This window comes from Bubalus bubalis, chromosome 6, assembly GCF_019923935.1.
Source record: "Bubalus bubalis isolate 160015118507 breed Murrah chromosome 6, NDDB_SH_1, whole genome shotgun sequence".
In the NCBI taxonomy this organism is placed as follows: Eukaryota; Metazoa; Chordata; class Mammalia; order Artiodactyla; family Bovidae; genus Bubalus; species Bubalus bubalis.
Window position 1 is genome coordinate 86,343,610 of NC_059162.1, and position 14,718 is coordinate 86,358,327.

The window sequence follows — 14,718 nt, forward strand, 5'->3', positions numbered from 1 at the left end:
ATGTCTGGCTCTAGGTCAGTGATGACACTATAGTGATTATCTTGGTCGTGAAGATCCTTTTTGTACAGTTCTTCTGTGTATTCTTGCCACCTCTTCTTAATATCTTCGGCTTCTATGAGGTCCATACCATTTCTGTCCTTTATTGAGCCCATCTTTGCATGAAATGTTCCCTTGGTATCTCTAATTTTCTTGAAGAGATTTCTAGTCTTTCCCATTCTGTTGTTTTCCTCTATTTCTTTGCATTGATCACTGAGGAAGACTTTCTTATCTCTCCTTGCTATTCTTTGGAACTCTGCATTCATATGCTTGTATCTTTCCTTTTCTCCTTTGCTTTTCGCTTCTCTTCTTTTCACAGCTATTTGTAAGGCCTCCCCAGACAGCCATTTTGCTTTTTTGCATTTCTTTTTCTTGGGGATGGTCTTGATCCCTGTCTCCTGTACGATGCCATGAACCTCCGTCCATAGTTCATCAGGCACTATGTCTATCAGATCTAGTCCCTTAAATCTATTTCTCACTTCCACTGTATAATCATAAGGGATTTGATTTAGGTCATACCTGAATGGTCTAGTGGTTCTCCCTACTTTCTTCAATTTCAGTCTGAATTTGGTAATAAGGAGTTCATGATCTGAGCCATAGTCAGCTCCCAGTCTTGTTTTTGCTGACTGTATAGAGTTTCTCCCTCTTTGGCTGCAAAGAATATAATCAATCTGATTTCAGTGTTGACCATCTGGTGATGTCCATGTGTAGAGTCTTCTCCTGTGTTATATAAATTACTATTAACAAAAATAGCGATAATTATTTTCATCGATATAATGAAAAGAATGTGCTTCCCTGGTGGCTCAGTGAAGAAGCCACTTGCCAATGCAGGAGATGCAGGTTTGATACCTGGGTTGGGACGATCCCCTGGAGAAGCAAATGGCAACCCATGCAGTATTCTGACCTGGAAAATTCCATGCACAGAGGAGGCTGGTAGGCTACAGACCATGGGGTCGCAAAAGAGACACAACTTAGTAACTCGAACAACAATGCTGAAAAGAATGCAGCTGAATTACAAATTAACCAAAGGCCAAAGTGATGATTTTTCAGTGACCCAGATATACAAGAGTAGCTGCCATATTTTGGAGGATAAGATCAATAAATAAAGGGTGCAGGTCAAACAAGAGAAGAGAAAAAAACAGATAAGAGGAGGAAGAAGAAGACTTCTTACACAGTCACTGCCAAAAACAAGTCTGAAGGCTTAAGACAAGGTGAAATCTGATCACTTTTTAGCTATGATTCCAGTAGAATAAGAAAAAACAAAGGAAAAAAAAAAATAACAACCTCTAGCCCTTTTGGCACCCATGTACCCAAAAGCTCCCAAAACAATCACAGTAAGAGCCAGATAAACACCAAATCTGACCCTTTCATTGGTGCAGAGGATGCCAAGTTCATTTTCCACTGCCCAAAGTTTGTTTGGCATTGGTACATTTAAACACAGATCCTCATCTTCCTTATTCTAGAAGATGGACAGACCATGGGGAATTTTCACTACAAGAACTATGAGTTCTTTAAATCCTATGTGCTACACGTTTTAGCCACAGTACCTCTAACCCTGACCGGATGTCCAGATGAGGACCTGAATTTGAGTTGGGGGGATTAGTAGTAATTTCCTCCAGGTACTCACAGACAGAACATGGCAGAGACACTGAACCCAGGTCCCCTGACTACAAGGGTTTCCCTCTTCCTGCTATGCCAGGAACTTAATGCAAAGATCCCCTGCTAAAATCGATAAGGAAAACTAAATAAAATTGCTAATTCTTTCAAAAAGTTTCTCAGCGCTGTGTCAGAAGTTTTTCTGTCACCTCATTCAGTCAGTCCATACAATAACTCCATGGAGTAAGTACTGTCATTCCCCCAATTATGTTTATAATTGAGAAAGCTCAGAGGTTTCCTGTTTCACCCTTGATCATGCAAGTTGAAATAGAGAAGAAAGAAAGAAGAGTTTGAAGAAACAATAGTAAAGACAGATGTAAGAGAGACATGTGCCAGGGAGAGGGCAACCGTCTTAACAAGAGGAATGTGATGCCCAGGGTCCAAGGTTCGTGGCTCAGCTTTTCAGGAGAGGGAAGCTGGAAGAGGGGCCTCTGAAGGTGCTGGCAAGTTCTGGCAAAGGGCGGGGGAGGGGTCTGCAAATTCACACTAAGTAGAATGAGTCATGAGTGTCTCAGTCAAGAAAAAAATGGCAGGGATGACTGGACTAGTCAGTAAGTCATTTCTGAGCACTAATCTTTCTGCATCCTCAGGGTTTCAGATTGTCACGGGTGGGCAATGGAAGTCCCCAATCATGTTCTGATAAGCCAACCAAAAGTTGTCCATTTTTAAATTCACCAAATTAATTTGACTCTTTAAAACACTCTAATCCTTCACAGGAATGGACCAACTTACCATCACATATTACTTCCATGGACTCGTTAGGCACTGTTGTCCCAATTTACCTGACCACATAACTACCTGGGGCCCTTGTTAATCACACATATTCCCAGGTATCCCATGGAGATTCTGATTCAGTAGGTTTAAAACTGGAAGTCCTGGGGGTGTGGGCTTTGAATGATCCAGCTGATTCCTATAAGCTGGCTAGTTTGGAAAAAATTGTTTTAAACAAGACTTTGCCAATAGGCTCGCAAGATACATTTTATAGATAAGGAAAGAGAGATACAAACAAGGGAAGGCCATGCCCAAGGTCACCAAACTCTTGTGTGGCAGAACTGAGGATAAGTTACACTGTAACTCCACAGCATATATGCATGCTACAGCATTTAAATCTATCTAAGCCAGATCTAATTTCAAAAGCAAGCTTCCTGGTGTCTTAACATGACATCAGACGCTTGGAAATGGGGGTGTGGACAATCTAGCACCATCAGAAAAAAACAAGGGATAGTTAGGGAGCTTGGAATTGACAGTTTAAATAACCAACGAAGACCTAGTGTACAGCACAGAAAATTCTGCTCAATGTCATGTGGTAGCCTGGATGGCAAGGGAGTTTGAGGGAGAATAGATACATGTATATGTATGGCTGAGTCACTCTGTAATACACCTGAAACTATCACATTATTAATCAGCTATACTCCAATACAAAATAAAAAAGTTTAAATAAAACAACAACAACAAAACCCAGGAAGACATCATTATACTGGACTGATTAACACCCAAGGAAAGAAAAGGAAAATCGAGGTCCTCTGCCATCTTTAGTTCTGTTTTTAAGTCCTCAAGGCTTGCAGGCTAACGGATTGTTACTGATACCCACACTATTTGCACTGCTTTGACTTCTAGGTCCATTTGGCTAAATTAATCAAAACACTTCCTTCACTACTGCACAAAAATGGGGGCGGGGTGGGGGGACTAGAGAAAGGTCCTTCCTGAAATAACTGTGGACAATCAATATTACAACAAAAGAGGAAGGTCCAGATGAGACATTTACCCAAACCCTGCTCCTCGTTGATGGTAACAAGATGATGGTGACTAATTGCACGTTCTGGGGTCAAGTTCAGACCACTCCTCCAGAGCCCTCTTCCCAGAGAAAGGTGGGTACCTGAGGTTTGCCAAGGCCATTTTTATATGCATGTGAATCCCCTCTACTCTAGCATTTCACGAAGAGGAGGGGAGAGTAATCAACAAAATGAATAAAGTGCTTGTGAAATGTATCTTCTACTTTCTGGAAGGCCCTGCTGCTGAATGAACTACTAGACTCCCATCAACTCTCCACTAGGAAAGTCCAAATCATACAAAATGAGACAAACGGAAAGAGCACAGGGAAAATGAAACTCCCCATCCCAGCTTCTCATTAGTTAAATAAAAAGAAAAATGGAGAAGATTTAAAAGAGAGGAATTTAAGATACACCTAAATATATACACTAAAGCAGGTTTATCCGTCCTTTGGGAAATGATCTTCTTTCTTATATGCAATTATGAGTCATTTCCAAGATAAGAAGACCCCTGCCCTTGTGCATCCCCTGAAATTTGAGGTCAAGATGACAACAGGTTTGCATGCCAAGTTGAGAGTTCACGTCCTATCTGTGCAAATATATGCACATCTGTGCACATCCACTCTGTTTACTGCAGCTGCTGCAATCACACTTGAGTATTTTTTTTAAATTGTCAGGTGTGTGCCAGATAGCACATGACTTATGTATAACATTCAAAATGTATTGAGAAATACTATTGATATCAACATACATACCTCTATCCTCTGGGATGATTCAGGTACATTGATACAAAAAGCAAAATACCTTCATTAACACACCAATCTAGTTCAAGTTAAAATCAGCTTCCTTAAAAAAACGTATCTCTGGCCTTAATTTTAGGGGCCTAAATGTTTCTTTTCTTCATCATGTAAAAAAGTGGCTTTGGAAAAATAGTCACATTTCACAATGGACTATTCACATCTCCTTTAAATGTGTCCAATTTTAATGAATGGTCTTCACCTTGGATACACACATTCCAGGCCTCATAAAAACAATGGTGTTTGGGCATGTGCAGTGGAGGTGGAAGATGGATTCAAGATGTTTCAAGTATGCAAAATCACATGCAGATGTACAAACAGTACATCCAGTCAAAGCGCATTAAGAAAGCAATATATATACAGACACCCAAGAATGGATGAACACAAATAAAATCCAACTTGTAATTAACATACCGTGCTGTGACACCTGTTGCCTTCCACGATAAGAAGTCTGGGAGATCAAAGAAATGTCCCGCCTTATCCCAGCAAGTCTCTCTCAAGTTCTGCCAAATTAAATATATATTAGAATCAATTATGGGCTATTTTTTCTCCTCCTCTCCTCTCTCAATAATGTTTCAAAATTTTCAAAACAAAAGCATAGCCAACAATGCCCAAGAAAACATCTGTGTAGGGGCTGGGAAGTGGTGGTGGGGAGGGGAGTATAAAAGCAGTACACAGGAAAGAAAAATTGGCAATTATTGATCCTTCCAAAAATGACTGTAATTTCCCTTTTATTCCTCTTTGCCAACCTGGAGTGGGAAGAAGTACACTTTGCAAGGGGACGCAATCCATCTTGCAAGGGGATATATTTCAAGACTTCAAGTCTATCTAAAAAGACTTCAAAGCTGAACAGCTGGGAACTGGGGAGAAAAATCACACTAGGAAACTACCTGATGAAATGTGATGTGTCCTGCATCACGTGTGTCCTGAGATGAAAACATCTCCCCATGCTAACAGGTTCCAAAAACAACAGGAATGATCCCCCCTTGTCCACAAAGAACTTCCAATCTAAGCCAGAGAGAATGGTACTGAATCAACCTATCCTTATATCTTTTTAAAATATCTGTTGCTTCCAATTTCTTCCACATTGCCAATTTGGCCAGATTTTTTTTTTTTTTTTTTCCTTACCACGGGGCTTTTTCTTTTCTCTGCTACCTGTGTCTGGAACCCTCCTTCCTCACTTACCACCTTGTTCCCTCCCAGGGTCCACACTGCCCTGCCCCTTTTGGTTAACCAGATCCAGCCTTCCCTAGGGAGGTCATCCACGATCTCCTCCTCAGTGGGGGTCTGGCTGTCATACAACCCCTATCACCTCACAAGTATCTGTATAATGTCCTTCTCTCCTGCTAGACTGTAAGCTCCATGAGGCCAAGGACCTTTTCAGCTTCATGAACTGTAACATCCCATGATTGTCTTCTCTCCTCCCCCACACAGGACTGGACCCTTAGCTGCGAGGTGGAAATCACATGACTCCAGCCCCAGTCTGGAGTCTCCCCCAAGGGTAGAAGACAACGCGCTTAACTGGACAAGGGACAGACATGTGACCTAGCGGGGCCAATTTGACTCCTTCTCCCAGGAATTTAGAATCAGGATCCAATTAGAGTCATTTAACTTCTGCCTTTGAGTGGAACGGGAGGTAAGATAAAGCTGGAAACTGTGAAGTGGCCGTTTTTTGCCAAGGACCTGGAGAAGTAGGACTTCACAAAGAAAAGAGCACTGCAGACAAGTGGCAGCAAGAAAGGTTTCCTACCATCCAGGCAACTCTCCATGTCCTGGTTTCACTTATTTCCTCCCCAAGAGGCTACAACAAAGCTGAATGCACCAAAAGCTCAAGGGTATCTTTGGGAACCCAGAGGCAACAAGGCAGAAACTCCAAAAGAGACATAGTCCAGTGTCAGCTAGCGGGTGATGTAGAGCAGACATTCAACAGATATGGGTTATCAACCAAACTGTTCATTTTCACCTTTCAAACTGTCTCAGGTGAGGGGCACTTCAGAGTTTACAAAGGCTTTTCACGTGTGTTATCTCCACTGCTTGTGGTTTAGTCACTAAGTTCTGTCCAACTCTTTGCAACCCCATAGACTGCAGCCCGCCAGGCTTCTCTGTCCGTGGGATTTTCCAGATAAGAACACTGGAGTGGGCTGCCATTTCCTGCTCCAGGGAATCTTCCTGAACCAGGGATCAAACCCATATCTTCTGCACTGGCAGGCAGATTCTTTACTGCTGAGCCACCAAGGAAGCACTGAGTGGCATACAAAAGTCCCAAGTACTGCTGTATCTATTTTACAGACATACCACCGGCCTTCATCCACATTTGCCCTCAACTTCTATGAGTTCTTCCTATTTTCTCCTTCCCCATCACAACTTTCAGAACACAGACACTTATCACAGCAGAGAAAATGAGTATTAACCCAGAACAGCGTCCCATTAAAACAACACTAACATCAAAAAAGCTCAGATGTAAAAGGCAGTATTAAGCCCATTTTCTGTTACTGCTGGTTGTTTTAAATTCCTAAGCATTTGGGTGAGCGCTTACATGCAGAAGGGGCTTCCTTGGTGGCTCAGACAGAAGAATCTGGCTGCAATGCAAGAGACCTGGCTTCAACCCCTGGGTCAGAAAGATCCCCTGGAGAAGGGAATGGCTACCCATTCCAGTATTCTTGCCTGAAGAATTCCATGGACAGAAGAGCCTGGCAGGCTACAGTCCATGGGGTCACATAGAGTTGGACACTACTGAGTGACTAACACATTTTTACTTTACATGTAGAAAGGGCTAAACTTTGCTTTGAACAACCATATATCTTAATGTTAAAAAAAAGTAATACTTAAAGTTAACTAAATAGACCAAATGTAGTTCTGAACTAGCAGTACCTTTGTACACTAATAGATCACAGTCAGGAAATGGTAGCCTTTGAAATGATGAGTGAAATTACTAGTATGTCTTCTGGGTAGTCCCCCAGATTGCTTCCCACATGCTCTGTGGTTTCAGTGATCAATTTCTCAGGGAGAAATGGCAGCCTCCTTCTAAAGACTCCAGAAATTCAAGGCCAATCAGGAAAAAAACATGAAACTGCTGCAGCAACAATCAGTGCTACAAGCCAAAGCCAAGCAGTCTTCCTCAACTGGGAAAACTGCTTCTGTTAGATCTACTACACAGTCATTACAGACCTGCAGGATCAAAGCTTTCGGCCTGTAGCCAGGCAGACGGGCTGCTATGGACAATGGAAGGCAGGCAGTACATCTCAGAGAGAACTTCAGGCCTCGGGCCAGAAAGAGACACTTCAGGGGCAGGAGGGGCAAGGAAGCCTGGTGGGTCATCTTTTCTTGAGACAATGCCAGCATCACCAGGCAAAGTCAGAGATCCCAGCTCAAACTCTCCATAGAATGAGACATCAGAATTGGTATCATATTAGGATTGTGGAGGATCCTTAAGAATGCCTCCCTTCTCAGGACAGAAGACAGCAGTAGTATGTACTCTGTCTTCTCCACAAAAGCAAAGTCTGAAACTCAGCCAGAAAAGGAGAGGGGGCAAGTGTATGCCAGGATGAAAGGGATGCTCTGAGAGCCCGATCCCTTACTGGGAAATGTTGACACTGCTTAGCAGGCTCCCATGATGTTCTTAGGTTGGGCTCCATGATTCACAAGTGTTTAGTCATCACATGCCAGACTGGCCAAGGGCCTATTACCCGCTGTGGATGGATTTTTAATCCAGTTCTATGAGAAAATCCCTCCATCCCTGCCCCTCCCCAGTCAGTAGAGTCCCAGCCCAGGGCCTCAATCTTACTGAATTAACTCTACCTTTGGAACCACTGGACCTGCATCAGACACAGTGACTGTGCTCTTAGATTCTTCCACAGCTTACAACAGTGCCCGGGTCTCAAGACAGTGCCTTATCTCACTGGATTCTCAGGATGGTTCAGAGGTTGTAGGTGATACACAGTAGTCCACATGTCAAGGATATAGAAACTGAGGTTCGGGTGATAACACTTTGCCCAAAGTCAGACAAGACTTGGCCCAAACCTGCTCTAAAGTGAGGGTTCCTTTTCTCCACCAGGCCACAGTCACCACCCTGAAGCTCCCTGATCTATCAGAGCTGTAGGTTTTGGCCTTTTGAAAGCATCATGATAGAAGCTATTGCTGACAAAGGTCTGTAGAGTCAAAGCTATGGTTTTTCCAGTAGTCATGTAGGGATGTAAGAGTTGGACCATAAAGAAAGCTGATGCTTGAGAAGACTCTTGGGAGTCCCTTGGACAGCAAGGAGATCAAACCAGTTAATCCTAAAGGAAATCAACCCTGAATATTTATTGGAAGGACTGATGCTGAAGCTCCAATAATTCAGCCAACTGATGAGAAGAGCCAACTAAGGCCCAGATGCTAAGAAAGACTGATGGCAGGAGGAGAAGGGAGTGACAGAGAATAAGCTGGTTGGATGGCATCACTGACTCAATGGACATGAGTTTAAGCAAACTCCAGGAGATAGTAAAGGACAGGGAAGCCTGGCATGCTGTAATTCACTGGGTCACAAAGAGTCAGACATGTCCCAGTAACTGAACAACAACAACAAGAACAACATTAAATTTCAAAGATTTCACTTTCAATCCTGGACAACTCACTTAACTTCTATATCCCTCGAAACCCTCATAAAACACAAATGGTACATGGGCTGGAGTAAACACAGAGCAGGTCCCCATCACAGGACAACTTTAGACGTGTCTCATAACCTGGGCACTGAATCCAGTTCAAACTAGGAGGTCTCTGTGCTGAAGGAGTTAAGTCTCTCCTACAGTTACCAAGCAACTTACAAAAAGTAGTCTTTTCAAGAAAAAAAAAGAAGAAATCAGCGGTTACTGGGGTGTGTGACTTGGCAATCAAGGCTTCTGCATTCCAATAACAATCCTTTGAGCTAAGCAATCCCTTAGGCTTGGAAGCCACCAAAGAGAACAACTCTTTAAAAAAAAAAAAAAAATCATCTATTACTTCATTAAAACCACAGCCTTTCTTGGGAGGAGACTACCACTCAAAGCACACACAGCTTTGGGTCTCAGCAGAGGCTGGAGGTGGAGTAGTAAATCCAAGGTTCAAGGCCAGACAGCAACCACCTCACCAGCCTGGGGCACAGAGATGAAGCTTTCGCCCTTTTCTTCTCACTGCCATGTCCAGGGAGGCAGTGAGGTCTCTGCTGGCTTCTAGATGCCAAGGGAACTTTGGGATAAAATGAAGCAGATGCTGCAATGTATGTCAGGGGATGCCAGGGTCCAAGAACAGTATGGGAAAGTAGGGGTGACCAGTTAAAAAGGGATCATGAAGTATTTTGTTATGACTTACAAAGGGATTTTATCTGGGCTTCCTGCTGTCTACACTGAATGAAAGGGAGGAACAGAGCTTCCTACTTCCCCTCCCAGTAAAGGATCCTGCTGGATCATCTCCAATACTCACGTTGTTTTCCAGCACAAGGACATTCTGAAAAGAAAAAACTTATCCTCGCTCTACATTTAGGACTGAGAAGTAGGGCACAGGCTAATAGCCCAGAGAGGAGAGATGTTTCAGGAAAAAATTTTAATCCTTAATAGTCATTCTTAAAAAAAAAAAAAAAAAAAGGCTAAAAACATGGACTGGGTCATAATCCCCAACTAGAAACTTTCCAGAATGAATGAAACAACTGTGCTTCAAACTCCCATCTACAGAGAAAAAAGAGCAAACACTGGAGATATTTCAAGTCAGACAGACAGATACACTGAAAAGTTTGTGCTACCAGAGGTATCTTTCTAAAAAACTTAAAACATACCATGACATTTCTTTGTTTAAAATGGTTCGACAGTTCCCCATGGCCTGGAATCACATTTTATCTCCTTGGCATGGCTCTCGGGACACTTAACCTAGCTCCAACTTGGCCATAACTTGTATGACTCCTTCTGGGCTCACTGCCCATCACCTCTCTCTTCGCCACTCCCCACCCTGATCTCACCTCATTTCTTTCCCTTCCCCAAATGCACTGTACTCTTTCATACTCCCCTGTCTCTGTCGAGGCTAAAGCCTCTACTATGGGATTGACTTTCCCATCTTCTATCATGATCAAACGTCTACCTGATTCAAATGCAGCTCAAATGTCACCTTTTCAGTGAACCTCTCCATCTCTTGCTGCGTCCTTATTATATACTCATACACCTAAGTCCATCTCAAAAGGACAAACTCCTGGAGGGCAAAAGCCAGCTAACTTCTGGGAAAAAAATGAAAAAAGTTTCAGGAGGTATAAAGAAATTTAAGATCAAACACTTCTAAAGTAAAATTACAATGAAGCTGGAGAAAGATGTGTGCAAAGGAAACAGTCGGTAATGAATAAGATGATGTATGATGATCATGTAATGAGCCTGATAGCAAGGTTTGGTGAGTCAGCCTCATAACTCATTTTTTTGTGTGTGGCCATATATCTACCTCTAATGACTAATCATAGACATTGTTCATAGAAGGGAAAGGGCTTTGGGGCCGAGGTGGCTAAAAAAGACTTCATGGCAGAGAGATTTGAGCTGAAGCCTAAAGATCAAGTAGAAAAAAATATTTATGCTTCTGCTGAGAATGTACAAAAAACAAATGTACAGACACCAAAGGTTTAAGAGAGGTGGGATAAACTGGGAGACTGGGAATGACACATATATACTCTACTGATACTGTGTATAAAATAATTAATGAGAACCTACTATATAGCTCAGAGAACTCTACTCATTGCTGTGTGATGACCTAAATGGGAAGGAAATCCAAAAAAGAGGGGGTATGTGTATACATATAGCAGATTCACTTTGTTGTTCAATAGAAACTAGCATCGGAGAAGGCAATGGCACCCCACTCCAATACTCTTGCCTGGAAAATCCCATGGAAGGAGGAGCCTGGTAGGCTGCAGTCCATGGGGTCACTAAGAGTCGGATACGACTGAGCGACTTCACTTTCACTTTTCACTTTCGTGCATTGGAGAAGGAAATGGCAACCCACTCCAGTGTTCTTGCCTGGAGAATCCCAGGTATGGAGGAGCCTGGTGGGCTGCCATCTATGGGGTCACACAGAGTCGGACACGACTGAAGTGACTTAGCAGTAGCAGCAGCAGAAATTAGCATGACACTGTAAAGCAACTATATTCCAATAAAAATTAATTAAAAATAAAAGAAAAGTGAATCTTCCACAAAAATAAAATAAACTGACAAGGTAGATTATTCCTTTTAGAGAAGGATTTGTTTTACTGTACCTTCACAGATTTATTTATAAAATGAAATAATTCCATTGGAAGATTTCAATTAATCTTCAAGAACTAGATATATACATGCATCCTCTCCCCACACCTTCCCTGAAACCCTGCTATTATACAGAGAGGTGAATTTATAATCCACACTAGAAATGATTCCCTCACCATAAAAATGTTATCATTTGTATGAAAACAAATGACTGACAAGGCTGACTTTGCCCAGGAATGTGATACCACCACAATCATTAGGAAAACAAGGCTTTGGTATGTGGGCTCTAAGAACTTTGGAGTCAGGCAGACCTGAGTTTGATTACTGTCCTTGCCACTTCCCAACTGTGTAGCTTTTAGGCAAATTAATTTCTCTAAGCCTCAGTTTCCTCTAATGGCACATGACTAGCACTGACCTCAAAGGACGTTGTGAGGGTTAAGTGAAATAACACGAGTGCCTAATAAGTCAATAGATCTTACTCTAATTACTGCTGCAGAGCTTCATGAGTTTTAAAACACTTTGACATGCATGATCTCATCTGATCTGCCTAATTCTTTAAGGCAAAGAATAAGGGGAAGGCAAGAAATTATAAACCTCACCTTGCAGGTTGACAAAGTAAAAACCAGAAAGGGATCACAACTGTCCCAAGGTCACACAACACGTAAGTGGAAAGACAGACTAAAATATATCGACAGATCCCTAATGTCTGGCCTCGTGCTAGTCAGTCTGCCTCCCCTACAGCACAATAAAGTGAAGCAGGGGGAAAGGAGAAAGATGCTATGGTGACCTAGAAACCACAGTTTCAAGTAGGTGGTACTGTCTTTGGAGGGGAGGATCCTAACAGAAGAGATGGCTTTGGACTGGCTAAGGTCTTGGAACAGACAAGACATAAAGTGGGAGATGTGGACAAGTAGAGGTTGAATGGGGTCTTGCTTATCACTTCATTCTCCTGGACTCCTTCATGCCCTTCTCATCATTGCTTTTCTATCTCCTTCCCGAGCTCCTGTTTAGTTTCCCTTTAAATGCTGATGTTCTTGTCTCATCTAAATGCTTTTCTCATTGTTCATGGGCTCCCTGAACAAGTTTAATTATTTCCAAGGTTCCAACCAACTACAAGTCAAATAACATGCATGATCTCAAACTGCCCCACTGAACCTCTAACTTGACAGGTCCATAACAGAATCCATTATTTTCCCCAAATGTTTCCCTCCTCCTCAGTGGACTAGTTACCCAATAAGTCATCTTCTCCTTCTCTCTCACGACTTATATCCAATCATCTCTCTAGTTTAAATTTCCAAGTAATCCATGAAGCAGTTCCCACCTCTTCATCCCCCCGTATTAGTCAGAGCTCTCCAAAGTAAAAGAATCAATATAGAAATGTAAGTTGGTACAGACACTATGGGAAACAGTATGGAGGTTCCTCAAAAAAGTAAAACTAGAATTACCATACAATCCAGCAATCCCACTCCTGGACATATATCCAGAGAAAACTACAGTCCAAAAAGATACATTCTCCCCAGTGTTCACAGCAGCATCATTCACAATAGCCAAGACATGGAAACAACCTACTCATCAACAGATGGATGGATAGAGAAGACGTGGTGCATATATACAATGGAGTACTTACTACTCATCCATAAAAAGGAACACATTAATGCCATGTACAGCAACACGGATACAACTACAGATGATCAAACTAAATCAGAAGGAGAAAGACAAACATGATATCACCTATATGTGGAATCTAAAATATGAGACAAATGAACTTACCTACAAAACAGAGACAGACTCATGGACATAAATAACAGACTTGTGGTTGCCAAGGGGGAGGGGGCTGGGGAAGGGATGGACTGGAAGGTTGCAGTAAGCAGATGGAAACTATTATATAGAGAATAGGTAGACAACATGGCCCTACTGTATAGCACAGAGAATCATATTCAATATCCTATGATACACCATAATGGAAAAAAATACCAAAAAATTACATATATGTATAAATGAATCACTTTGCTGTACAGCAGAACATAACATGGTAAATCACCTATACTTCATCTAAAAAAAAAAAAAATAAGAAGGTGAACCTGTTTCTCCACCACATGGAGATCACTGGGGCTGGGCATAGCACCTGGTTTAACTAATGCAATGAAGCAGAAGCACCACTCCTGAATAGAGGTCTCAAAGACCTTGCTTTTTTTCTCCTTGGAGTGTAGAGCTGCAGCATGAGGAAACTCAGAAACCTGGAGGATGAGAGGACCCTTGGAGCAAAAAACAAACCATCTCAGCTAAGGCTCCATGCTTTCAAGAGAGATGAGAAGAGCCCAGATCAGGAAAGCCAGCAGCCCTCCAGGGACTCTTGAACACATTCAGCAGAGACCAGAAAATGCATTTCCCTTAGCCCATCCCAAATTAGTAACCTGTGTAATTACAAGGTAAATAAATAGTTGCTTTTTTACTGGATTAAGTGCTGAGGTGGTCTGCTATCTCCCTAGCTGATATGGCCTCTTTCAAACTTTAACCCCCTTCAATTCCCACCCTCTACACAGCCAATTAGAATACAATGGCCAATGTTCATCGCAGCACTATTTATAATAGTCAGGACATGGAAGCAACCTAGATGTCCATCAGCAGATGAATGGATAAGAAAGCTGTGGTACATATACACAATGGAGTATTACTCAGCCATTAAAAAGAATACATTTGAATCAGTTCTAATGAGGTGGATGAAACTGGAGCCTATTATACAGAGTGAAGTAAGCCAGAAAGAAAAACACCAATACAGTATACTAAGCATATATATGGAATTTAGAAAGATGGTAATGATAACCCTGTATGCGAGATAGCAAAAGAGACACAGATGTATAGAACAGTCTTTTGGATTCTGTGTTAAAGGGAGAGGGGGGAATGATTTGGGAGAATGGTATTGAAACATGTATAATATCATATAAGAAACGAATTGCCAGTCCAGGTTTGATGCAGGATACAGGATGCTTGGGGCTGGTGCACTGGGATGACCCAGAGGGATGGTACAGGGAGGGAGGTGGGAGGGGGTTTCAGGATGGGGAGCACGTTTACACCTGTGGCGGATGCATGTTGCTGTATGGCAAAACCAACACAATATTGTAATTAGCCTCCAATTAAAATAAATAAATTTAAATTAAAAAAATAAAATAAAAAGAATACAATGGCCTACGTAAAATATATATTTGACTATGTAAATCATTCCATTCATTCATTCTGCAA

At 42.0% G+C, this 14,718-nt stretch overlaps 1 protein-coding gene across 13 annotated transcripts in view; it reads right to left on the reverse strand.

Moving 5' to 3' along the window:
- The window catches only part of FGGY (FGGY carbohydrate kinase domain containing), a 508,405-nt gene that overhangs the window by 422,715 nt on the left and 70,972 nt on the right, over window positions 1-14,718 (reverse strand). For 10 of the 13 annotated variants that reach the window (XM_044944923.2, XM_044944916.2, XM_044944919.2 and 7 more), the window contains one exon: window positions 4,673-4,761. The exons of the other annotated variants lie outside the window; for them this stretch is intronic. In XM_044944923.2, coding sequence (XP_044800858.1) covers window positions 4,673-4,761 — 89 coding nt within the window. Of the gene's footprint in view, window positions 1-4,672; window positions 4,762-14,718 lie in introns of those variants that run through there. 13 annotated transcript variants of the gene reach the window in all.